The sequence below is a fragment of the Coffea arabica genome, chromosome 6e, assembly GCF_036785885.1.
Source record: "Coffea arabica cultivar ET-39 chromosome 6e, Coffea Arabica ET-39 HiFi, whole genome shotgun sequence".
NCBI lineage: Eukaryota > Viridiplantae > Streptophyta > Magnoliopsida > Gentianales > Rubiaceae > Coffea > Coffea arabica.
In genome coordinates this window covers 12,989,410-13,017,014 of record NC_092321.1, presented here as the reverse complement: position 1 = coordinate 13,017,014, position 27,605 = coordinate 12,989,410, and the positions used below count along the sequence as shown (strand labels likewise).

General features: G+C 33.9%; 2 protein-coding genes and 1 long non-coding RNA gene across 4 annotated transcripts; 2 read left to right on the top strand and 1 right to left on the bottom strand.

Moving 5' to 3' along the window:
- Positions 1-2,861, bottom strand: LOC113695399 (protein WHAT'S THIS FACTOR 9, mitochondrial-like). Its single transcript, XM_027214484.2, has 2 exons — positions 2,162-2,861; positions 1-1,213 (listed from the first exon to the last, which is right to left on the bottom strand). Exons 1-2 carry the CDS (start codon positions 2,555-2,557, stop codon positions 572-574), a joined length of 1,038 nt encoding a protein of 345 aa, XP_027070285.1. The 5' UTR covers positions 2,558-2,861; the 3' UTR covers positions 1-571.
- Positions 2,862-4,755: 1,894 nt separating this feature from the next.
- Positions 4,756-6,265, top strand: LOC113695839 (uncharacterized). Of its 2 annotated transcripts, none has more exons than XR_011816953.1 (2): positions 4,756-4,897; positions 5,111-6,265. It is a non-coding gene; the product is annotated as an uncharacterized lncRNA (long non-coding RNA). The 2 variants fall into 2 exon arrangements; XR_011816954.1 differs by lacking the exon at positions 4,756-4,897 and adding an exon at positions 4,933-4,984.
- Positions 6,266-17,176: 10,911 nt separating this feature from the next.
- On the top strand, positions 17,177-19,470 carry LOC113695161 (probable LRR receptor-like serine/threonine-protein kinase At2g24230). Its single transcript, XM_072055326.1, has 2 exons — positions 17,177-17,668; positions 17,778-19,470. The coding sequence occupies exon 2, from the start codon at positions 18,553-18,555 to the stop codon at positions 19,252-19,254; it is 702 nt and encodes a 233-aa protein (XP_071911427.1). The 5' UTR covers positions 17,177-17,668; positions 17,778-18,552; the 3' UTR covers positions 19,255-19,470.
- Positions 19,471-27,605: the final 8,135 nt, after the last annotated feature.

Genomic DNA, 27,605 nt, shown 5'->3' with positions numbered 1-27,605 from the left:
TCTCAAAACAACACATTTCCATGTTTTTTCATTTCCTCAGGTAAAATGTTATACAGCATCAAGTCTTTAGTTCAAGTAAGCCAAGCAATTGCTGCATCCCAGTTGCTGGCTCTCTACTAAATGGCAATGCTAAACATGAAAATCTTAGCAAACATATCTGTAAGCCAATTACAAAAATAAATACTATTCTCGCTTTGAATGAGCAATGAAGCCATCTGTAACACTTGTATACCAGACCATGCATCAAGCAAGAATACTGAAATACAGATCTAGAATGTTACACAGCAGGACCTATCTACCTATAGAGCTCAATATCTCTTAGCCCAACCCGACAAAAAAAAGGGGTCATTCAGACAACTCAATGCTAATCCTCATCAGACGCACTCTCCACCTCCGAAGTACCAGCTTCATAGCATTCATCACTTGTTTCAATCTCTTCTTCTTCGCTTTGACCTTCAACTTTGTCCTCTTCGGCTTCATCAATCAAACTGTCCAGCTGAGGTAGAACTTCAATCCCTTTACATCGGTATACCAACCCAGTTCTCATTACATGATGAAACTTATCCCTGTGTCAAGCAATAGGATGTCGTTCCGCTAGTCTTCCCCTGCGGTACCCCTCTCTCAGTGCAACAGTAGTTGTCTTACATTTTAGCGATAAGTAAAATATCCCTGGGTACCTAGTAAATAGTCGAGTAAACCTGTGGGGAAGAATTAACTCCTCTCTCAAGGACCTCAAGTAATTCCTCTTTGTCTTCTTGTAAATAGTCAAGCTCAAAAATTCATGGAGCACTCCAACAACTCTCTTCTCCACAAGTTCACTATTTGGGTCAATCCTCCTGGAATCCTCATAAGGAGAGATGTAGGGTAGCTTTTGAAATTCCTCCATCCATGCCTTCACCTTCTTTTGAGCTCCATAGCCTCTGGGAAAACTCATTGCGAACTCTAAAGCTGATTTTCCCCTCTTGAATTCCCGATACTTATAAGCATTTCTTCCATCAGCACCATTATCACTTTCTAATCCTCTCTTCTCATTGCTCTTTTGCAGCTCAGATACAGCAAATTCTTCTCGCCACTGAACAAGCTTCAAACAAGCCAATCCATTTGTTCCTTTAACAATCTGAAAATGATCTGGGAACCTTTTGACTAAATTCTTGTCAAAATCATCTGGCAAACCAAAATCCCATTTCAACGGATGTATTGATTGCAGAGGTATCTGCATATAAAACAAACAAAACTCATAATCCATGAAGATATAAAGCATCCAAACTTGCACATTAATTTGATGGTGCAACATCACCGCATCATACTAGAATTCGACTAATACAAGAAAAGTGATCATATTTATTCATGTGTTGTCCTCTATAAGTATTGACACAAGATCAAATCAGCTAAACAAGGGCAGATCTCGTCTATTCTAGCTCACAGAATTCCATGATATATATATGCATAGGATGCAAAAGCGAAGACAAATATCACCATTGACACCACTTCACATCATTGTTGATTCTTAGGACAAAATCCATAAAGGTAGCACGAGAAATAATTCATCAGCTCTTCAAACAGTAACAGCTGACCGTCAACAAATTTTTATACAGGAAGACACATCTCAACACAAATAGACCTCCAAACTATTCACATCAACTCCTTGGCATTGGCAGACGAACAAAAGCATAACAACCAAATTGCACAGGAACAATCAAATTGTTTGGTTCATATGTTTCTCCTTCACCAAAGATAGTCCGACGTCCGCAAAGTTTAAAAATCCAATATTTATCATTTTGATGCCCAATTTAATTAACGGAAGAATAAAAACCAATAAAAAGAACAAAAAAAACTATTAGGAAATACAAATCACATTTTTATTCAATCTTGATACCTGATTAAACCTTTTTGAAAAAAAATGTCATAAACAACCTCAATTACCCAATAACGATAACAACTTTAGTAAAATTGATTTCCCAAACGACAAGCCCCACAATTACTTTATACATAAGCAAAATTACTTACAGAAATAGCAGCAAGCTTGACGTCTAATTAAATTAAAAACGGCAAAAGCATAAAACATAAAGCATATTTACCCAACTAAAACAAGACATAAACCAAAAAAAAAAAAACCCACACAAAATTTCAGTAAGTAAAAGTGAAAGCAAAATGAGCATACCATTTGGGACTTGGACATCGTGAGGAGGAGGCAAAGCCTTTCAACCAAATCAGTCTGGCATTCATCAAAGACCTTCATTTCTTGCTGACGAAGCAATTTGGCAACATGGGTCAGCTCAAAACGGGCCAAAGAAGGCCATTTGGGGTGAGGGAACTCATGGAATAAAGTCGGGAATCTGCGAATGAAACGCAGCGTCGGGACAGTGATGCCCAATAGCTTCTGGGTATTTTCCAGTGATTTGGAGGGCAAATAGCCTGTGGAGAAGCGTGCTATAGCGTCCTTGAGAAGGCAGGCGGCTTTAAGGTCTGTTTGGACGTCGATTAATGGTCTAAGGAGCTGTTCTTCACCCATTTCAGCCGGACTTTTACTATTGTTCTGATTTGTTGGAAATTGCATACAAGAAATTGGCCCTTGCTTCTTCCGTTCATGAGTGAGTCAAAAAGAGAAAAAAAAAGGCGGGAAGAAGAACGAAACGCCGCCGTAAGGAGGCGGGAGGGGTACCTGTCCTCTATTTGAGTGTGTGTGAACCGGAGGAGGAAGAAGAAAGGTGGAAACAGCCAACGACGTCGTTTATTTTTTTCTCCGAATGTAAAACTTAATTGGACCTTTGTTTTGTTTCGCGTAATGATTTTTTTTTTTTGTCGAAACGATAGTTTTATAATTCGTCGTAAAAACTTTATTGTAATTAGACAAGGATCCAAACAAAAGGAACAACAGTCTCGTCCTATTCATTGATGCGCTAGCATTTAAAATTGAGATTTATCCATTCTTCATCTACTCAAATGTTAAGAGCATAAATGCTCAGCTTAATACTATCTAATTTCCCAGCATTAGCAAAAGAGAAAGAGCACTGGTGAAACAAATTACAAATAGACTGAATATCCTTAATTAGTGTTGCAACCCGCCAGTTGTTTCACTTTATGATGTTAAGTCTAGTTTGGGCCAACTCACGATTCCAAACCTGAGCAAGTACCTTTTAAAAAAAAAATGGTTTATGACGTTATAGTAATTTACGTATATGAATTTTTTTTTACAATGTTAATCAGGAACACTACCCTATTCGTGTGCTAATATATTATATATAGTAGGAGAAACTCGAACTAAGTCAAGGGAACTAAAGATAAAAAAGAAACACTTTCAGATTGCACCCTTTAGATTTAATTACAGTTGTCAAGAAGTTTGAACTTAATTCTTTCTAGATTTAATTGCAATTGTAAGGAATTCTGAATTTAACTCCTTCAAGATTTAATTACAGTTGTAAGGAATTTTAAATTTAGTTGTTAACGTACGAGTTTTATGTAGTCATAATTATACATTTCTTAATTGTGAGAGTATATGAATTTTTTAAAAATTGAATATTGTCAAGCACCGGTACTACTTGAGTACATGGTAAGAAGGCACACTTGATTGGACGAGGAGCAGGAACGGTCATCAGATGGATCGCTTCTGAGCTATTTACGGCCAAAAAAATTGTACGGTCCAAATCATTTCTTGTACATCGTTTTTAATAACGTGTGTGGGATCCATAAAAATTTGTTCTAAAGTTATATGTTGTGCAAATAAAATTACGCCGTATACAAACAAAACTAAACGGTATGCAAAATGCATAAAATCACTAGAAACGGTTGCAAGGTGCAACAATTCCTATTGCACCTGCAACCATTCCTGCCCGTGGCCCTGCTTGATTGAAACGAGCCAATCTTTATTTTGGCCAAAGATTAATTGCCAAAAAACTGAAGGGTTTGGTTGGATAGGGAACTTATCCCAAAGAATATTTTACTTGCATCATAAACACATTTTTCAACCCACCTTTTTATATTCTCAATCACCTTTTTATCTCACATACATCACATCACAAAAAGTGCTACAGTAATTATGTAAGAAATTAGATACACATGCATGTGATTTTTTTGTAACTTATCTCTAGGGGCATCATCTCATGCTTTGGAGAAATTTGGAAGATGAAAATTGGCCACGGCGACATAACGGGGAACAAAATTTTTGTGGCCGGAGAAAAAGTAAAGCTGTTCTTGATTAAATTTGATTGCAGAAACAAGGGAAAAAAGGAGTGGGAAAGCTGCAGTCTGCTTGATATGAACTCTCTACATCAAATGTTCAACGACTTACTTCCACAACCTCATCCTAGCCTTTTACGAGCGGAGTATGATTCATTTTGTAGTGAGAGAGAATTTCTGCAGTGAGTTTCTAACTTTCTGTAATGTTTCTGGAGTTTAGTGTAGTGTTTCGCTCTTCCACTAAATTTGTTTTATTTCATTTTGAGCAGTGGAAAGAGATTTATTTCTGACTTTTGGTCCTGTTTTTGAAGTTTAGTGTGCTTTATTCTTTTACTAAATTTGTTTTATTTCATTTCTCTATGCCAAAACTGAAGTACCATCATTTCCTCTTGACGCAAGTAGAGCGTGAGGAAATTGTCATTCGTGCTGAGCGAAGGATGAAAAAGAGAGCAAAGAATTTAAGAGTTAGTTTCGGATCTTGGACATCTCGAATTCGACAAGCTAACCGACCTAGCATCTATACCGCTGTATTTAATTATCCTTCAATTCAGCGGCAAAAAAAGCAGCGGAACTAAAATTGGAAAGTGTGTCTAAGCCAAAAGATTACATTGATAACTTCTGGTCTTATGTAGAATATCTAAGAAATTTTGGTGCTCACACTGAGGATGCGGACACACTCGCTAACTATCAGCAGATAATACAAGACTTTAATGCAGATATAGTAATACTTCTAACTTTATTTCTCTATTAAGTGAACCACCACCTCCTCACATCCTCACATGTCGTAATTGATCTTTCTTTGTTACACGTAACAGCCATCTTTATCGTATAATTAATGTTTCTTTTATTGTTTTTGGATATGTAACAGCCATGTTTATCGTATGATTAATCTTTCATTTATTGTTTTTTCTTTTGCTCTTTTTGTCTATAATAGCCATCATTGCCAGAAAGGAATTTAGCTCTTGCACGTCATTTTGGGGGTTCTTATCTCCTAAGGCTTTACAACATTGCTACGTTTGAGGAGTTAAGTCCTGAAACCCGGCATTGAAGTCGTATTTTGTGGTAAGTTTTTCTTTTCTTTTCTGTCAAAGCTATTCTCTGATCAAATGTTTGTTCTTGACGACTTTAACGCTGTTTTGTTTAGCACAATGAATGCATTTTTTATTTTCTGTCCCTAGAAATGTTTGCTATCATTACTTATTGTTGTCCATTTGATCGATTCTGGTAAATTGCAAGTCTTGGAGTTTAGAGTCTTACTTCATGGTCAAACCCTGGTTTCTTGATTTGGCAGCTATCTTAGGAAGCTTTGCAGATCAAGTTTGAAGTAATATGTTGTACCTTCAAAGTATGGGCAACAATCCTTAATATATTCTTAAATTTAAAGTTTCTTTCAAATGGTTTGGGAACTTCTCAAATGCAGAATTGACATGTTACGTGGCCAAAAGAAGAGGCTTAAAACTGGTAAATTCTTTAGGCTGTTGCTTCTTGACCATGGACAGCAAGTTTTATCGTCACACTGACTTGCCTATGTTTGATAGGTGAGGTATTGGTTGGTCCGTCTAAAGTGCTATTCATGGATGAAATATTAAATGGACTTGATATTTTGGTTTTTCTTTTGTTGTTTGTATTTGTACAAGTCAATAACTGATGGCCCCTGTTTATTGCATTCCTGATTTCCAAACTTAAATTTCGTGGTGGGTGCCGTGGGATAAAGAAAGCTCTTGACAAATCAGCTGATCAACTTGACAAAGAACTGGAGAAGTATCATGCTATGCAATCTTAATTGACCCATGTGCTCTGTTATGCAATGAAAACTGTTAGTGAGAAATTGGTTGTACGAAGTTTGAGAAGCTGAGTGCTTGTTAGGTATTTTGATGTATTAGGACAACTTTATGCTTGGTATCATGTACTTTGCAGTGACTCAATGAAGTTGGCTAGTGTTTAGATTTTAAGCGGTTAAGTTTCTAGTGCCTTTAATCACCTTCTTCCACTTTTAGAATGTTGTGTTGAAGTGGTTATATCCTGCACAATTTTTCACTTTTAGAATCTACAATATATAAAAGGGGGAAGAGGGTTTAGCTACAGTGCAGCCATGGGCCGGTTTTGATGGTAATTCTGATGAATTCGTGGGGTATTTTGGTCTTTCCAACGTGGCATAAAGGTGAAATTTGTGGCTCCTGAATTTTCTGATATTGACTTTGCATTTTCTTTCTCTATAATGCCCTTGGTGGTCAGGTTTTTGCCCGTAAATTTGGAGATTTGTGTGTCCGTTTATTAATGTTTGGATAGGTTTTCTTGTAATTTTGACCATGTTTGTGCCCTTTTATTGTTCTTTACCTTAACCTTATCGGGATTAGAGATACTATCGAGTCGAGTTCGAGTAGCACCATGCTCGAGATCGAACTCGATCAGAATCAGTGCTACTCGAGCTCGAGCTCGAACTAGTAAACAAATTTGGACTCGAGCTCGACTCAATAAAATAAAATTAAACTCTAACTCGACTCGTTTGAACTCGAGTAAGCTCGAGTAAATATCAAGCCTGATCTACTCGAGTTCGAACTCGAGTTTTGAAATAAACATATAAATTTTTTTAAAAATATATAATATAAATATAATATGAAAACTCGATTAAACTCGTTGAGCATTTGAGTATTTATTTTTGGAGGTCGAACTCGACTCATTGAATGTAACGAGTAGCTCGAGCTTGAGCCAAGCTTTTTACCAGTGTTTTTAAACTCGGACCGGACCGGCCGGTCCGACCGGTTCAACCGGGAACCGGTCAAGTGTCCGGTCCGAGCTGCTCTAAAAACTCGGATGACAGAAACTCGGTCAAGCCCGGGTTTGACCGGAAACCGGTAAAACCGATGAGAACCCGGTTTTTTTTTTTTTTTGCCATTTTTGTTGCTTTTTTTTTTCTTTGCCTATCTAAATTCCTCCTGATCTCTCACCTCTCTAAAACCCATTTTCACCTCCTCAGCTCCTTCAATTTAGCCACCACAATCAGTGCTTGATATCTTTTTCTAAATAAGATTTAATCTTAGATATGGGGAAAAGACCAAAAAAAAAAAAAGAAAGAGAGATGAAGAAAAGAGCAGATTGAAGAAAAAAGATAAAAGTTTGATTATTTGTTAGTTTTGAAAATAAATACCTAAGGATATAAGAATGGAAATCCTGAAAAGAAATAAGAAATAAGAATGGAAATAAAACTAAAAAAAAACAACGAAAAGCAGAAAGAATGGACAAGACTAGCTTGTCCACTTTGTTCTTGAAGTTGCAGTTAGAACCCAGAACAGACAAGACTTCAATGTCTATTGTAAAGCTTACTCTTGCAATGAATCCATGTCAAGAGAACTAAAAAATCAAGAGCATCGTCAAAAATTCGCTGGAAAAACTTAAAGATTGCTCAACCTCTTCGAATTCGTCCATCTCAAAACACAGGGGAAATGTTTCTCAAAACATTCGGAGTGGCTGCCTAAGAGCTTTTGCCACCGATGGGCTTGAGACTTGAGAGCTTATGCGGCCTTCCATGTTCTATCCTTCTTTGGATTTTTTTTTTTTAGAAAAAAAAAAAAAGAAAAAGGAAGAGAGGAATGAACGGAGAACAGGAACAAGAAAAGGTAGCATTAGTTTAGAAAAGCCTTTGTCGGCGGTTAGAGGTAAAGGAGGAAGGAATTGGGGGAATATTAATGTAGGGTTCAAAAAGCTTTTTCAATATTGTATTCTAACCCCTTGGATATTGAAAAACTATTAACATACCTAGAAATGTTTCATAGTCTATAAATATTCTCCACAAATTTAACTTTGAACTTGTAAATATGCATTAAATTATATGAATTACTATTTGATTGTTCTAATTTCTTTGCACTTTCTTGTTAAACGGCTTTGAAACATCAAACACATATGTATACACCTTTATTGATATTAACATGCTTTTAGATATTTTACATAATATTTTAATTTCTAAATAATTTTTATTAATAACATTGAAGTTATGACAAATCTAAACTTATGAAGTTGTAAACCACCAATTTAAAGATAAATTTTATATCTTATTTTGATTAAATATTATTAATAAATATTTATGACATATTTATAATGTCATTTAATTTGACCCCGGTTGAATCCGGTCGAACCCATTGACCCCTGACCCCTGAGCTCAGCCGAGTCAATACCCGGTCCGAGTCTGAAAACATAGCTTTTCACCAAGCCGCTCGCGAGTGGCTTGACTTGTTTGCTTACCTGATGGGGTGGAGACCGAGGAGTCAGAAATGCCCATTTTTCGTCTCCTTTCTTCATCGTTGTCTCACTCTTCAGCTCATTTTTCCATCAATCATCCTCTTATTTGTCTCATCTTCTTCCTCTTTTCTTTTCTTGGGCTTTTTTTTTTTTTATTCTAACCGAGAGCAACAACAAGAACAACAATGGTCTGGACTTGTAAGACTCTTTTTCTTTCTCATCATCAAGACTTCTCTAGCCTTTTGGATTTTTTGGAGGGTTTACGAGTCGAATTTTAACATATAATATGTATATATTTGTGATGTTGCAAGTCCAAAAATTTGGAAATGTCTTCCAACATTCAGCATCCTGATGAGAGTGAGATTGTGTAAATTTTTTTCCCCGGTGTAGAAGAAATTAGAGTATTACGGGTCTCCTCCGGCCTCAAGAGGGTTAAGGTTGGACTTGCATTTTTTCTCTCTCGACTTTGTTCTCTATATTTTTTTTGATTGTTTTCTTTCCTGTCATTTTGGCCATGTTTGTGGCTCTTATATGGTTCCTTTCATTTTCTTTATTGTAATAATACATCCAACCAACTTGATCTGAAAATGGCAAACAAAAGCACGAGAACGGAAAGCCAGCAATCCAAGCATAAAAGATTTTTTTTTTTTAAAGAGAGGATGGGAGGTTATGATTTCACTTTGAAAGTGTGAGAGCATTATAATTCATAGCATCAGTGGTGCAGAAGAAATCAGAGTATCAAGAGTCTCCTCCGGCCTCAAGATCCTTAAGGTTGGAGCTAGATTTTCTGTTTCTTAGCTTTCGCCTCTATATTTTTTTTTCCCGCTTTTTCCTGTTAGAAGTATCAATCTATGTTGTTTGCTTTCATCAGAAAGGTGGAGCATCAAAGTTTTTTCCCTTTAATAATCAGTTCCTAAATTTTTCCTTGAATTCTTTCCTCGCCATCTTTTTTTTTTTTTAATAAATATCTTTTTGTATATATTGGCTTTCTGGATTTATTTTTAGATGTGTAGTTGAAAATTTAGATAGATGTTCCCTTCAAGTGCAATCTTGGAAATTTTTTTGTACATGGTGGTCTTTTGCTTTCTTTTTTATCGTTAGTATTTCTGTGTATTTCTATGTAGATTATAGTTCATGTCGATTATCGTTAGTATTTTTATGGTGGTGATTTTTTTCTGTTTTCGTGTATGTTGTCTTCTCTGCAGTTCTCTTTTACTGTAATTGGTCTTGCTCCTGATTTTTTTTTTTTTTGGTTTCTATGTTTTGCGGGTCATAGATTCTATAACAAATTGTTCATATTTTAGGTTTAAATAGTTTGGTGGACGATTTGCATGTATTTCATCTGCATTGCCTTGCATTAAAGCTCTTGCCTTTGCCGTCTTTTGGCAGATAGCTTTCTAATTTAGTGCCAGGTGGCCTATGTTTGCTTATTTGTTTTAATCTTTCCCACGTATGGAATGTTTTAGAAGAAGTATTATGAAATTAGGTTCTCATGTACCACTAAGTTGTCTTTGCATTAAACTTACTCTTCGATTTTGCTTTTCAGGACCAACTGGTTATTCAATATTGAAAGACTGCATAGGGTTCATATAGAGTGATTAATTTTTGAGGTAACCCTTTTTTGATCTGTCTCCACTGTTTAATTATCCACTTTTTTGTGTTTTTATATTTTGATTTTCCCCAACTCTTCTATTCCTGACACACCTACTCTTAATGAATAAGTTACTTGCGATGGCTTTTTTTTACATGTTTCCAAAAATTGACTTTGTCTTATGGGCCTAGGTGGTTAGATGAAAAGTCTGAGCTTTAGGAGGTTGAGCAAGGCAAATGTCCCATGACCTTAGATCACTATTATTTTTTACAGTGAACGTTATAGGTTTGTATATTGTGTTCTCGAGTCAATTATGAAATCATGACCTCAATTTCAATGGTAATTTTGTTGATAGCCCTTGGTTATTTGGGTTTTTCACAAACATTGTGTGGACTGATGGTGTGTTTTCTGCGCTGAGATTGTGATATGTTATTTTCAAAAGACTGAGGCGATCCTTTATGGTTTGTGTTTTCTAGTGAATTAAGTGGATTAGGTAGGTTTTTTCATTAGTACTTATTGTTGGCTGCATGCATGTGTTGTACATTGTACAAAAGTTTTAGTGAACCTTGATTGGTTGCCTGCTTTTTTGCCTATGTTATTAAATGAAAAGCATGTGCTAATGGTAGACAGACATTATTACGATGTATTGGGGATGATGACAGCCTAATTTTTCGTTTGACGAATGTTTAAAGATTGTAGCAATTTGATATATGTGAAATAAAAAAATAATTAAAAAAAATGTACTCATTTTTTAATTAAACGATATGTAAAGTATATAGATGGATTGAGTTGCAAAAACTATTAGCATCATGATAACCAGTTAACCCTAGAACATTTGCATACACTATTGTTGACTGATTACACTGCAAGAACATTTTTTTTTCATATATATCCTAGAAGAACATTGATAATTATTTCTTTGCCAAATACAAGATTGAGAGATTTGAAACATCACAAGCACAAAATTTGAACTTACTTAGTTCAAACTACAAATCTCAGGAATGGACAATTAGCATAAAAGGTAAATGCAATCGATTGAACAAGATTGAAAGAGCATGATTTGTTTCAAGGAGGACAGTAGTGTCTTTTGGTGAATTATAACAAAATTTCAAATTACTCATATTTTAATTTATGAGCCAATATGACAATTGATAAAGTTCCGTTTGGATTAGTTATTTTTTAGGATGTTTTAAAAAAAATTTACTGTAACAATGTAAATGAAATTTTTTTATTATAAATGAGGTTATTTTTAAAATATTTTACTGTAGTAATGTAAGTGAAAAATTTTTACTATAGATGAGGTTGTTTTTTGTGGTTTTGGTATTTTTGAAGTTATTTTTGGTGTTTTTGTAATTGTTTTTGTTTATATATTACTGTAGTATTGTATATGAATATCTTGTTTTTCAAAAACTGACCAATCAAAATTTCCTTGCATTTCTAAATGGTTTCTTAACTTGCATGATGGTGCGACATATAAAACACAAAGTAGAACTTTCGATCAAACATGGTCCACAAAGCAAACGGTTCTGATGGGGCGACCCCAATGCATCTGGTCCCCTGATCTGATCTGCTGGCGCAATTTCCATCAAATGCTGATGATGGAAGAGGGTAAAAATCCAAGTTGGAAAACAGAAGCAAATTACTTCCACTTTCTCAAAAAATGGTTATGAACAATTGCAAAAGGGTGTATTTCCTGATCTAGGAACTAACCTGAATTGGGAATTTATTCACATTTCCAAGAAACATATCTTCTTTTAGACTTTAGTCCATCAGGGCCAACCTTGCCATAAATTATATAATACATATCTTGAGGAAAAATATCACGGGCAGAACAATGTTCTCTGCCTTTCATTCAAGTATTGTACCAAAAATCAAGTAAAGAAGAACAAGCACATTTTGATACGTAATGGTTCATGTACAAAAGGACCAACCAAACATGCTGTACAGTACAGACAATGTCTGCTAATAATTCCCATAATTCAATGAATTGAATATCTTCTTCTTATTGGGGGCTAAAGTAATCAGCACTCACATGGCGAATGGTACATGCTAATATGCTCTACACTCACTAATAATAATAAGAGATCAAATTCTTGACTTTTTATGATGGTGAACCAATTTCTCCCTGTCATGATATGTGTTGGCCAATTTGTTGTCTTTTACAAGCCGCTAATATTAAGTGTCAAAAATGCCTTTCCACTTAACTTACTTACCACTATTATTATTATTATTTAAGGACTAACAAGAATAAAATTAAATATGACAATAAATTAACTATTGTGTCCAAATTTTCATGGATTATTACTAGTCCAAAGCCTCTGGATTTTTCTCTATAAACACTCAATCGCTTCAAGTTCATGTCTGCATCTAAATACTGAAGTTTGCATTGTAACGATATCCTTGAGAGTTGGAATTCCAACTAAATATTACAAAAAAAGGGTAAGTTAAAATTGGAAACAGATTTTTTGTGATTAACTTTCCCTATTATATCCATAAAAAATGGGAAATTTTGGGGAATTATTTTGGAAGGTAATTGAGTTGATTCAGCAGTCAAAAGCAGCACTTTTTTTTTTTTTTGGTGGAGGGTTGGATTGAGAGGGGCTGGACAAAGAAAACAACCCAAAATTTTGTACTTGTTATCTAATTAGATAATACAGTGGTATTTGCCATTTGTCTAAAAAATATCTACAATTCTAAAATTATGCTTGCCTAACATAAATTGTAGAGAATTCTAACCGGTAGATATAGCAATGAAAAGTAGTTTTATTTTGTTCTTTTTGCCACATCTTTATTGACTCCCCAAAATTACTTCACCAAAAGGTACTAATTGATGGGATTTATTTTGGAAACAGATGCCACTATCTTAAATGCAGAATCAATGCATTGTTCTTATCTGAAATGTGGAAAAAAAATAATAATTGAATCATTTGCCAACAGCCCTTTGATAAATTCCACCAACCAGAAAGACATTTCTTTCAATCCTTTGTCATTTATTAAGCCCACTTCGCACCACTCCATACAGCCGTACAGCACTGTCAATTTTCTCCTCCCAACAAACAGCACCCCATTTCACGGACAAGGTCCCGGACAGTTTTGGTCATTTTTAATTGTGCATAACTTTCTTTGTATATCGTATAACTTTTTTTGCACGCCGCATAATTTTAGAGCAAATTTTTATGGGACCCACATATGACGTGAAAATCGAGTTATAACTTGTAATCTCAACCGCATAAATTTTTGAGGCCAGATCATAGCCATTAACCGTTCAGGGACGGTTCACTGACTTCACTCTCGCTTGTTTTAAGGTAGTCTGGCAAATTTCTTTCAGTGTTTGATATTTGTTTCTTGGGATAATTGTAGAAACCTCCCCTGAGGTTTTCGAGATTTGCACTGACCTCCCCTGTGGTTTAAAAAATTACACTGACCTCTCCTGAGGTTACTAATCCTTTGCAAATTTAGTCCAAACTCCCTAAATATTATTTTAGGGAGTGAAATTAGAATTTTGTACAAAATTTGTCCTTTGTACTACATGTCCAATGAATGACAAAATACTACAAATCAATTAACAATTAATAAACTTTAAGGAGTATAGTTTATAGGCAAATAAGTATTACATATTTAAAGTACCGGCTCTTTACGGGTATTTTACTTTCAAACATTTAATTTAATACAAATATTTACGCTCAAATACAGATTTGTATTTACTTTCAAATATTTAATTTTTATTAAATATAAGAACTATCAATCTCTCTTCCGTAAAAATATTAATATAACACTTTTTCAATTTTAGTTACAAACATTTATGTATTTAACATAAATTAAAGGGATAATTGCAGAAATCTCCCCTGAGTTTTCTGACATTTGCACTGACCTCCCCTGTGGTTTGAAAAATTACACTGATCTCCCCTGAGGTTACTAATCCTTTGCAAATTCAGTCCAAACGATTAAAATATTATTTTAGGGAGTGAAATTAGAATTTTGTACCAAATTTGTCCTTTGTACTACATGTCCAATGAATGACAAAATACTACAAATCAATTAACAATTAATAAACTTTAAGGAGTACAGTTTATAGGCAAATAAGTATTACCTATTTAAAGTACCGGCTCTTTACGGGTATTTTACTTTCAAACATTTAATTTAATACAAATATTTACGCTCAAATACAGATTTGTATTTACTTTCAAATATTTAATTTTTATTAAATATAAAAACTACCAATCTCTCTTCCGTAAAAATATTAATATAACACTTTTTCAATTTTAGTTACAAACATTTATCTATTTAATATAAATTAAATGATACAAAATAAAATACCCATAAAAGGCAAATACTTTACTCATGTAATGGATGAAAGCCATAAAGAATTAAAACTTTATGAATCATTTCTTTTTTTAAAAAAAATTAATTTATATTAAATAAATAACCTACCGATTTCCTTTTTGTAAGAATATTACTGTAACACTTTTTAAATTTTACTTACAAACATTGATATATTTATCATAAATTAAATGTTTGAAAGTAAAATATCCATAAAGAGCTGGCACTTTAAATGAATAATGCGTGTTTGCCCATAAAGGGCCGGTAACTATTTAAAGTATCGGTTCTTTACAGGTATTTTACTTTCAAACATTTAATTTAATACAAATATTTACGCTCAAATACAGATTTGTATTTACTTTCAAATATTTAATTTTTGTTAAATACAAAACTTACCAATCTCTCTTCCGTAAAAATATTAATATAATACTTTTTCAATTTTAGTTACGAACATTTATGTATTTAATATAAATTAAATGATTCAGAATAGAATGCACATAAAGAGTAAATACTTTACTTATGTAATGGATGAAAACCATAAAGAATTAATACTTTATGGGCTATTTCTTTTTTTTTAAAAAAATATTTAATTTATATTAAATAAATAACCTACCGATTTCTTTTTTGCAAAAATATTACTGTAACACTTTTTGAATTTTACTTACAAACATTGATATATTTATCATAAATTAAATGTTTGAAAGTAAAATACCCGTAAAGAACCGGTACTTTAAATGAGTAATGCGTGTTTGCCTATAAATTATATTCCTTAAAGTTTATTAATTGTTAATTGATTTATAATACTTTGTCATTCATTGGACATGTAGCACAAAGGACAAATCTGGTACAAAATTTTAATTTCACTATCTAAAACAATATTTTAATCATTTGAACTAAATTTGCAAAGGATTAGTAATCTCAGGGGAGGTCAGTGTAATTTTTTAAACTACAGGGGAGGTCAGTGCAAATGTCAGAAATCTCAGGGGAGGTTTCTGCAATTATCCCTTGTTTCTTTTGGGATAATTGTATGCGTCAGTCTTGATTTTGACTTAAACAAAACCGCTTTTAGTGGTGGTTTTCTGTGTCCCCCTTGTAATTGAGTGAAACTGCAAGCCCAGAAGAAACAAGGGATAATTATAGAAATCTCCCCTGAAATTTTTGACATTTGCACTGACCTCCCCTCTAGGTTTAGAAATTGCATTCATCTCCTCTGAATAGTAACAATTCGTTGCAGAAACCTCCTTGACAGCTTTTGTAGAAGTGAGATAAGAATTTTCTTCCAATTTTGCCCTTACTTGCTTGACAATTATTATTTGTTTGACAATTGCTTAACTAATTATCTAATTAGTTAATAGTTAAACTAATTAACTATTAACTAATTATCTAATTAACTAATTAACTAATTAACTAATTATCTAATTATCTAATTAACTAATTAACTAATTAACTAATTAACTAAAGCTGTTGTCTGTCCGAAACTAACAAACTATTTGCATGTTAAACTAATTAACTAATTAACTGCTTAACTAATTAACTAACTAACTAATTAACAAACTATTTGCATATTAAACTACATGCAGTACGCATTACCTATTTAAAGTATCGGCTCTTTATAGGTATTTTACTTTCAAACATTTAATTTATGATAAAAACATCAATGTTTGTAAGTAAAATTCAAAAAGTGTTACAGTAATATTCTTACAAAAAGGGAGGGGCATAGGGCCATAAATTAAATGTTTGAAAGTAAGAATATTGATATTACTGTAACATTTTTTGAATTTTACTTACAAACATTGATGTTCTTATCATAAATTAAATGTTTGAAAGTAAAATACCCATAAAGAGCCGATACTTTAAATAGATAATGCGTACTGCATATAGTTTAACATGCAAATAGTCTGTTAATTAGTTAGTTAGTTAATTAGTTTAACATGCAAATAGTTTGTTAGTTTCGGATAGACAACAGTTTTAGTTAATTAGTTAATTAGATAATTAGATAAACAGAAATTAGTTAATTAGTTAATTAATTAATTAGATAATTAGTTAGTTAATTAGTTTAATATGCAAATAGTTTGTTAGTTTCGGATAGACAACAACTTTAGTTAATTAGTTAAGCAGTTAATTAGTTTAACATGCAAATAGTTTGTTAGTTTCAGATAGACAACAACTTTAGCTAATTAGATAATTAGTTAATTAGATAAACAAAAATTAGTTAATTAGTTAATTAATTAATTAGATAATTAGGTAGTTAATTAGTTAATTAATTAAGTAGTTAATTAGTTAATTAGTTTAACATGCAAATAGTTTGTTAGTTTCGGATAGACAACAGCTTTAGTTAATTAGTTAATTAGATAAATAGAAATTAGTTAATTAGTTAATTAATTAATTAGATAATTAGTTAATTAGTTAGTAGTTAATTAGATAATTAGTTAATAGTTAATTAGTTTAACTATGTAGAAATAGTTTGATTAGTTAATAACTATTAACAATTAGATAATTAGTTATTAATTAATTAAATTATTAGTTATTTAGTTAATTAGTTAAACTATGCAGAAATAGTTAATTTAGTGTAATTTTTATTAACAAATGTTTTGTTGGGTTTGATGAAAGTACTCATCATATTCATTTGGTAAAATTAAATCATGTCAGGGGTACTTTAGTAAATTGACCCACTTTTACCTATTAAATTGCCTCCAACTTTTGATAGGGGAGGTCAGTGCTATTCAAAATTGATAGGGGAGGTCAATGCTATTACTATAAAAGTCAGGGGAGGTTTCTGCAATTATCCCAAGAAACAATGCTCACGTTCGTTCTCTCAAGACCATCCCCCATATACTTACAACTTTTGTTCCCTCTCGCAGGAAAAACAATAAAATCCCATTTTTGTTCTTGATAAAGAGTCTCCAGTCATGTGCTGCTCACTGCACTTTCTGGGGTTATGGGCACAAAAAGACCACCACAAAGTTGAGGCAAAAGTGGTTGCTTCCTTTTGCCCAATGGTAAGATTCCCTTGAAAGCTGAATACCACTTCCTCACTGGAGTTTCTGTTGAGAGGTTGGGGGGTGGCTATGGAATTAATGTTGGTGTTCCAGAAGTCAGAAAAAAAAAAGTGATCTTTCACTGCCCTTTATGCAGCAGAAAGGCTAAAAAAGATTAGTCGTTTGAAGTGACTTTGGGGGTGTTCTGCTGGTGTTTTTTACCATTTTTTCTGTCCCTTGGTTTATGTGGATTTATCTGAGAATCAGCTTAGTGGAGAGTTTTTCAACGACTTAAATGAAGCTCAGAATCTCAGACACCTTAATCTTGCACACAACAGATATTCCAAAGAACAGTTGCTGCACATTGGTATGCTTTCTGGTTTAGAGTATCTGAATTTGTCTGCAAGTAATTTGATTGGCGAAATGCCTGGTGAAATTTCGATGTTGAGTAATCTGAAGACACTTGATCTCTCTAGGAACCATCTTAATGGCCATATTCCTCTTTTAAGCATCCAAAAACTCCAAGTACTAGATCTTTCCTATTACAATTTAAGTGGTGACATCCCAATGAAGCTCATAGACAAGCTACCATGGATGGAGAGGTTTAATTTCTCTTACAACAACCTTACCCTTTGTGCATCAGAATTCTCCCCTGAAACCCTCAATTCAGCTTTCATCGGCTCATTGAACAGCTGTCCAATTGCTGCAAATCCTGATCTTTTCAAGAGAAGAACTCAAAAGCATCGGGGCCTCAAGCTTGCCGTGGTGTTAACCATCTCCATGGTCTTTTTGCTTTTGGGATTGCTGTTTTTAGCCTTTGGTTATCGAAGGAAAACCAGAATGTGGGAAGTGAAACAGAATTCTTACAAAGAAGAACAGAATATATCTGGCCGCTTTTCATTCCAGACGGATTCAACCACTTGGGTTGCCGATGTTAAGCAAGCAACATCTGTCCCAGTAGTTATATTTGAAAAGCCTCTGTTGAATTTCACATTTGCAGACCTCTTGTCTGCAACTTCTCATTTTGACCGTGGCACATTGTTGGCTGAAGGTAAGTTTGGACCAGTGTATAGAGGATTCTTGTCTGGTGGGATTCATGTAGCTGTCAAAGTTTTGGTTCATGGATCCACCATGACTGACCAAGAAGCTGCTTGAGAGCTTGAGTATCTTGGTCGAATAAAACATCCCAATCTTGTCCCATTGACTGGATACTGCTTGGCTGGAGAGCAAAGGATTGCTATATATGACTATATGGAGAATGGAAACTTGCAAAATTTGCTTCATGACCTCCCACTTGGGGTTCAAGCTACAGAAGACTGGAGCACAGACACGTGGGAAGAAGATGATAACAATTCCATTCAAAACATTGGCTCCGAAGGATTGTTAACAACTTGGAGATTTAGGTACAAAATTGCACTTGGCACAGCGCGTGCGCTTGCATTTCTCCACCATGGCTGTTCTCCTCCTATTATACATCGAGATGTCAAAGCAAGCAGTGTCTATCTTGATCTGAATTTGGAACCAAGATTATCTGATTTCGGACTAGCTAAAATTTTTGGCAACGGTCTGGAGGATGAGATTGCTCGTGGGTCTGCAGGATATGTGCCACCAGAATTTCTTGACCCACAGATTGGGCCCCCTAAGAATCCAACACCTAAGTCTGATGTCTTTGGATTTGGAGTCATTCTTTTTGAGCTGATCACTGGGAAGAAGCCTGCAGACGATGATTATCCAGATGAAAAGGAAGCAACTTTAGTTAGTTGGGTGAGAGGATTAGTGAGGAAGAATGTAGGGTCAAGAGCTATTGATCCAAAAATCCATGGTACTGGACTAGAGACTCAAATGGTGGAAGCTCTGAAGATTGGATATTTGTGCACTGCTGACCTTCCCTCAAAGCGACCAACTATGCAACAAGTAGTAGGGCTCCTGAAGGATATTGAACCTGTTTCATAGAGATTGAGCCAAAAATTTAGAAAAAATGAAAAGTCCACTTCTTGGCAAATTTACCTATCTGTTAATTTTTGTTATGAGCTCTGTGCTTGCTTCCATTAAGAGGTTGTACAGTAGTATGGATTCCATTGAAATGTTTCCGCGTTTCTTATTGCCTTCTCATTTTAGTGGGAGGAGGACCTAATTTATGTGCACAGGTTTTTCTTTTTGAGTTCAAAATTCTCTTCATACCACCCTCACTTGAAGAACTCGTTTCTCTTCATTTTCTGAGTTAAAAGGCACTAATGCACGTTCTGTTGTACAGTAGCATGGTTTCCATTCTGTTTCTTCACAAACTTTTTGATGATTTGGAAGCATTCTCATAGATGATTGAAGCACAATGGCGGACAATAAATAAGAACTCGCAAGATTATGAATAGAATTGGCAATGTCTCTCATCCTCACTTTTTATGCATTCGTCCTTCTTTCTTCTGTAACAAAGTATTCACTTCTAGATTCTGGTCCCTGGTGCAAGTTAGTAGCGGGCAGCATGACACTTCTGGGAGACATAATCTGCAGCGCACTGCAGTGGACCATTTGGACCATCGTCGTTTACATTTGCAGCCATACATGTAAGACAAGGAATGATAAATTGATACCTTGCTTTCCTTCAAATTTGCTTTGTCCATATGCCAATGCTAGTCCACTGGGTCCTGGATTCGTGCAACTTCGTTTGGCTATTTCTGTAACTTGTTCTGTCTTTTGTGCCTTACCTGTTGCGCAGGGAAATCAGATTTCAATTTCTTTGATATTTCAATTTCTTTGATATCAAAATCTTTGATATTTCAATTTCTCAAGTCATTGCACGCTTTTTGTTGTACTTGCTTACTTTGACGCTACTTGTGCCTTGTGTAACTTTTAAATGGTGAAAATCGAACACAAGTTGAACTGCAGCCAAAGGTTATTCACTCTTCCCTGTCCTTACCTCAGCCAGCCCCTCTCCCTGAAGAAGTAAAAGAAGAAAAAAAAAAAGAATGCTCAGGCAAAATGAAGAACATATCAACATAAACCTTAATTAATGGCTCCGGATCTTCCATACTCGACATCTATATCAAGCAAATCATGATTAACTAGCTTCAAATACTATGTTCCTCCTCCATACTTGCTACATGCTATACACTAAGCCAACAAATGTTTGCTTTCCAAGTTTGCAGCCCAACATGGTTAAAAGGCTATGTTCTTGATTTCAAATGGTTTATTCTAATTTGCTCGGTTAATCATAGAAGTATGTACTAATTAATAAGTATGTACTAATTAATAGGGTAAAATACCAAAAACTCTCTGCGGTTTGACAAATATTTAATTTAATTCCCTCTGATTTGAAAACCTACACTATAATTCCCTGTGATTTTGACTTTTGACTAAATTGAAAATTAGACAGAAAACATCAAATTTAATGGTTGTGTGTGAAATGTCAATACTACCCCTACTATACGTGAGATGTTTTCCATTCAATTTTCAATTTAGTCGAAATCGTAAGGAGTCATAGTGTAATTTTTCAAATCAGAGAGGGTTAAATTGAACATTCAACAAACCATAGGGAGTTCATTTATATAAGGGCAATGTTGGCATTTTACGTATAACCGTTAGATTAGATACTTTCTGTCCAATTTCAATTTAGTTGAAACCACATGGAGTTATAGTGTGGGTTTTCAAACTAGAGGGAGTTAAATTGAACATTTAGCAAACTACAAGGAATTTTTGGGTATTTTACCCTAACTAATATATAATCTCGAAAGAGGTTCTTCTTGTGACCAATGATGTACTCTGGCCAGAACTCCCCTCGCTATAAATATAATGTGATCATAAAGTGCATGCATGGCAGATGGGCTAGTGGTTAAGCTCATGTTGACTACATTTTTTGAATAGAGTTCCACTGGTTTGGCTGTTGATCTAGCATGTCGGATGCTTCTTTGCTCAGTCAGTCTTACTGGCACGCATTCTATATTCAATTCTGTACAAGTTAAGGGAGGGAGCTTCAAGGTTCAAAGCCTGCCTGCACAATTGCAGGCTCTAGTAAATTACACATTTAGGCAGTCGTGGAAGACATAGTGTAAATTTGCAATGTTGTAAGAAACAAGAATTAGCATAGTTGATGATACGTTACTTTTACCCCTTTTTTCAGTCACCAATGATGCAAGAATTACTTGTGTTTTGGGAAAATCATTGCTCAGCTGGTCGAATGATGAAAAGTAGAAAGAAAAAAAAAAGTGCCAAAAAAGTTATCTAATCCACAAAATACAACTAAAATCCTGAAGGCAAAAGTGCAAAGTTGGGCTTTTCTTCAACAACAATTTTTCAAGTACAGTAAACGGTTGCCCCCTCCAAGTTTCACTGAAGTGAAGTAGTTGTCTTGCAAATGTGAATGAATTATGGTGCATCAGGTGGATGATGGAATGATGACTAACTGCGGCAATCATTTTGTCCAGGGGTGCATAGGAGTGTGGCACACTTATAATAAACTCACTTAAGAAGTAGATATTACCCTTGCGGAAGAATCGAATTATATAATGTTGTTTGGAAAGCCATTTTCCATCAAAAGAAAAAATTTCTACGTTTGCGTGAATATATTTTTCAATCACCATTTTATCTCACATATATCAAATCGCTACAATACATTTTTTATAAAAACTCCAGAAAATTGCAATCGAAACTCCTCAACCGAAATTTCTAAGTTAATATTGTTGTCATTTGTTTAAGGAAGAAAAGGAAAGAAAGAAAAAAGACTAACAATTGGAATTCTATTCTGTTGGAATAAATGCTAGACAACTTCAAAGGAATTAGTGGTAGTTCACTGCGTAGAAAACTAGCCTTCTTAAATAGTAATTGGTTAGAGGGGTTCAAACTTCTCCTTCAACAAACTATACAACTGAATAAAAATTAATTGGTTATTTTCACTGGCATAAATTTAGTTTTGATAAAGCAAATAAAATTTGTTAATCTTATATATACTGACGGTGCATACACTATCACGATTAGATATACGACACATATGTAAAATTTGAATTTCAAATTCAAATTTGGATTATGTATCATGCATCTAATGGTGAAAGCGTATACACTATCAGTGTATAGAAAATTAATCCATAAAATTTTCTTGTCACATTATTTCTCCTAATTTCATCACAAATCTTTCGGTTCGACTGGGATGTATTCTCGCAGCAGCAAAGAGGGAACGTGATTTCAAAGCCCACGAATAGGTCCAAACAAATTGTATTTGGCCCAGACAGAAAAGAAATTTAAAAAAAATTGATAATGGATGGCCTTGGGTAGATGAGGAATGGTCACTCGAGTCCAATATTTAGAAAGGGTTTCCTCGAGCGAAAACTTTTCGAAACTCAAAACTCTAGAAAATAAAAATTCGAGCAGTTGCTTGCCTGGTTTTGTCTAGGCCCTGTATCATAAAATTGTTCAAAACTCCCTTACATTTCGCTAAATAAGTTTATTCATCCTCACCTGATAATAGATTGAGCAAGTTCTATTAAACAAAAAAGAAACAAAGGGTTGATAAGATGGTGACCAAGATCCATTAATCCCTTCTAGTGATTTCAATAGAATTGTAAACGAATCGAATTGAACTTTTAAATTGTCAAATTTGATTCAAACTTTTGGGTATGAATCCAAATTCAAATTTGAATTTTATACGAGTTTAAAATTTAAAATTTTGTTTGATGCAAAGGCATGATGTACTATTTAAATTTTTATATGCATTTAACATCTATAAAATAAAATAACAAATGCATAATTAATGAGCGAAATATGTACAAATTTGAATTACATTCGACGCCTTAATCGAATTCTAGTTTGAACTTGAATCGAACCAGAACATTTGTTTAGGACTTTGATTTATTTACTCGCTAAAAGCACAGTCTACTTTACTAAGCACAACCCTATATCTTATGAACTTTCGTAAAATAACAAATTCTCTAACCATATTTTTTCTCTTTTCCATATATTCCTCTTGAATACATGTTTTTCAATAAAACATCATGTAGTAGCATATTTCAAAAAATTCTCCAAAAATTTACAATCCAAATGAGACTCTCCATAAAGGTAATTAAATTCTCTGCAACTATGATAGTAATTACAGAGTACATTAGATGGTTAAAAACAGCAACTATGATAGTAAGTGAAGAGTACACTAGATGTTTAGAAATAGACGAAATTATAACTAGATGGATGAAAATAAATGCAAATTTATGTATAAGTAGAGCTGGCAATTTGTCCCAAGTCCCAATGGGCTACCCATGCCCAAAGGAACTTTGGGCGGGATGGGTATTATAATTTGGTATTGGGTTTAAGTTGGGACACATCCCAACTATACCCATTAATGAATGGGAAAGGATGGGAAATACTTGGGTACCCATTGGGCTCAAATGGCAAGGGCTCCGTTTGGATTAGGTGTTTTTGGTAGGTGTTTTTGAAATATTTTATTGTAGCAGTGTATATGAAAAATTTTTACTATAAAATTTTTTTGAAATATTTGATATATTAATATGGATGGGATGTTTCTTGATTGTATATTACTGTAACATTGTATTTGAAAAACTTATTTTTTGAAAAAAAAAGTCAATCCAAACGGAATCTTAGATTCAAAAATAATCTTTAACAATTTTTATAGTCATACCAGCGAATATAATCTAGTAGTCTTCCTAGTCATTATCCACAAGAATTTCCAGCATTTCAGTTAGTTTAGACCTGTCATCCTTGGACAATGATAAGGATAAATATTCAACATCCTAAGGATCTTGGCCATCTTGATATATGTTGGAATATGGCTGTATATCTATCTTTTCCTTTATTTTTTAATCCAATTTTTGGTGGGAATCTTGAGTATAAAGCACTTGCATGTTTATTTAATAAAACTAAAAGAAATTTAATAAATCAAAAATATTAAAATTATATTAAAAAAAATTGAATTAAAGGAAAAAAAATATGTAGAAAATGGATTTGGGTATTGGGCGGGATCAATCTAAACCCATCCCAAAATGATCCCGCCCAAATTAGTCCCAAAACACATATGGGTAAGGTTGGGCCCAAACCCATATGACTCGGTTCCATCTCAAACCCAAGCAAATCCCGCCCATCCCGCCCATTTTGCCACCTCTACGTATAAGGAAATATATGTGCTTTTACACATTAATCTTTTCGCGTATGATTTAATATTTATAATTATATTTTGTTTATTGAATTTGGTGATAATGTGGGAGAGATTATAAGTACGAAGTTTCAGATTGAAAATCTTCAACCCACTTATACATCCATACATATATATATATATTTTGTTGGAACTACTTCATAAGCTGCGAGGCAATTGCAGAAGCCTAAGGGTTTCCAAGTTGAGTGAGTCCAGGTAAATCATTTTTTGAGTTATTATCTGCACCGTCCAACGAGGATAAGACTCAAAGATGGCGGTTAACGCCGACTGAAGTAGCACTCCATCGGTCCAAGTCCAACTAGGCATGGAAAAAAGCTGGTCGGCTGGCTCAGGCGTACGTGCCAGACATTCTGCTATCCAGCTGGTAATTCCAAAATGTTGATGATTTGAGCTCCATTTTTTGTGGCGCGTGGTTAACGAGTGCTCTGTCGTTAAGAGAGGCTTAACTGTTAATTCTCTCTCTCTCTCTCTCTTTTTTATAAAAGTAATACTCCCTCCGTCCCATTTTGATAGTCCTATTTTTTTTTCACATAATTTAAGAAAAAATAGTTAACTTTATTGGAAAAGTAAATTTAGATTGCTATTTTTCTAAAATACCCTCACATTAAATATGGTACAACTTTATGGGAACTTGAATTGATGGTAAAAAAAGAATTAACTCTCATTAAATGGAGTAGGTTTATAGTAACAACTACTTACATTGAATAAGGGTATTTTAGGAAAATTAAAATACAACTACATTCTTTAATTGGAAAATGGACTACAATTTACGACAGATGAAAAAGGAATACAGGACTATCAAAGTGGGACGAAGGGAGTACTTACTTAAGATAGTGTTTAAATAATATAATGGTGTGCAAAAAAAAGAACAAACGCCCTCTAAAAAAATGAAAGAATGTAAGATCTATTCACAAAGTTTTAATGAGCACAAATAGTCATAAGAGTTGACATATAAAAAGTGATTAAAAATCATGATATGTCTAAATCACATATATATAAATGAGAATCTCTAAAATAAAATAAGGTGAGATATCACTTAATTTGTGTCTATCATATAGTAAATTGAATGTTGTTTAGAGTAAAATTTTCTTAGCCATAAATTGTCCCTCTATGCATTTAAGTAGCCACTTTTTTTTTCTTGTGACCCAGTCACTAATAAGAACTGTTATAATACTAATGTTTATAAAAAAGTGCACGAGTTGTAAATTTTCCAGGGAGGCAAGGAATCCTTTATAGAATGTACAGTTGTAATTGAGAGAGCAGAATAAACAATAAAAAGCAAGAGATCAAGTGTAAGGGCTTCCCACCACATATAAGTCTTTAGGATTTGGTGGGATGGGAGGTTTTTTTTTTTTTTTTTTTTCTGTCAATCGGTACTTGTATACCCTCCTTCTATTTTAGCCTACACTAAAATGGAGGGCTCAACTAGGTCATGATTGGGACGAAAAATCAAGAGTTCAAGTCTTGCCTCTCATTACTTGTCATTATAATGATTTGCCATTTTAACTGACTTAAATTCATACAGATGCGTAGTGCACCCGTCTGATTTGATAATGGCTCAGTTTCCATGAATACTCCAATAGTTAGTTCTCCAATAAGTCTAGTTAAATCCAACTCTTTTGAATAGGCTAGAATAGGTGTAGGGTAGACAATTGACCATTGGCGATTGATAAAATAAAGTGTAGGGGCTTCGCGGTCGTGCACCCAAAGGTGGAATAATTCCTGAATTTGGCTGTCTTTATCTGATGGCATCTTGCTCCTCCACGGCTACCAATAAGAAATTCTATAAGGTTGGCCTAGCTTGACTAACAAATAACAATATAGATGATAAGTTAATCTTTATTGTTTCATTGAAAATTCCAAAATTTCTGGCTTCACACACCAAAATTAAAAAGTTCCCACAGTACCTGAATACCCTTTCCAAAGAGTAAAAATGATACCCAACTTTTTTTTAATGAGAAAAAATTTAGATAGACTTAATTTCGATCATCTCCATAGATTAAAACATACTTTCAATATCATAGATTCTTTATCTGAGATCGTATAAATTATTTATCGACACAATTTTCACATCAATAATAGGATTCGAATGCAGTCATGCACGGCCTTTTTACGAGAAAGTGATCCATTCCTATCAATTAAATCAATTAGTATTTGTTGATATCCTCCCTTTCCTCTTTGTGACGGTGCGGTGCATTATTGAATCTTTGTTGATGTTATTACAAGACAAATTCCGGAGATGATTCACAAGATAATTTGAGCCTTGATATTAATGTAACATATTGTTCTCAGTTTGACTTTGCAATGGAACACCATAGGTGCATTGAAAGAAGATATTAATATAACTGCCACCATGGCTCGAGTTTGAAACTTTTGAACGGGCTACTTTGTCATGCTAGAAATTATCATCAAGATTCCTTTATCAACCAGTAGTGTTTATTGATATTTCAGTGATAGCTGCTTGTTAAAGGGGAGTGTACTATAGATATCACCATCCAATACCTGGGCCATAAAATAATCATTGACCTTAACCCATTTTTTTTCGATAATTTATATGTTTTTTTTAATCAGCTTTAAGCCATGAAAATAACTATATCTCTTTTATCTTGATTATTTTTCTTTTTTTTTTCTCTCTTCTTTTTCTTATTTTTTCTTTCATTTCCTTCTTTATTTCCTATGTCTCTTACGTTGAGAGCCAATTTAAGGGATTAAAATGCCAATAAAAAGGCTTCAGGAGATAAACTGCAAATCGGTGTAGAATTAAAGAGGGTTTAGTACATTTAACCTAATAAATAAAAACCTCGTGATTGCTTATCCAATGACTATTTATCACTCGATTAGTAGACAGCACCATCAGCTTAAATTACGTATCCTATCCTAACTTCTAAGACTCCAAATCCAAATCCATAATTATCAAATAGAAACAAAATTGAACTCGAAGAATTTAGGACTTCCCAATAGGGAAGAAAAATGGAAAAACCAGAGATTTACAAATTAGGGATTTTTTTTAAGGGATAATTTCAGAAACCTCCTATGAGGTTTGTTATAATATCACTCAACTCTCCTGAAGTTTTTAAAATCTCACTTACCTCCTTTGTCAATTTGACAAGACTAAATATTTCTATCAAATGTCACAAATTGACAACATTATCTTTGC

Coding starts and splice junctions, on each gene's coding strand:
- LOC113695161 (XM_072055326.1), top strand. CDS start 18,553: ATGGAGAATGGAAACTTGCAAAATTTGCTTCATGACCTCCCACTTGGG.
- LOC113695399 (XM_027214484.2), bottom strand. CDS start 2,557: ATGCAATTTCCAACAAATCAGAACAATAGTAAAAGTCCGGCTGAAATG. Junction 1,214..2,161: donor CGATGTCCAAGTCCCAAATG/GTATGCTCATTT, acceptor TTTTATATGCAG/ATACCTCTGCAATCAATACA.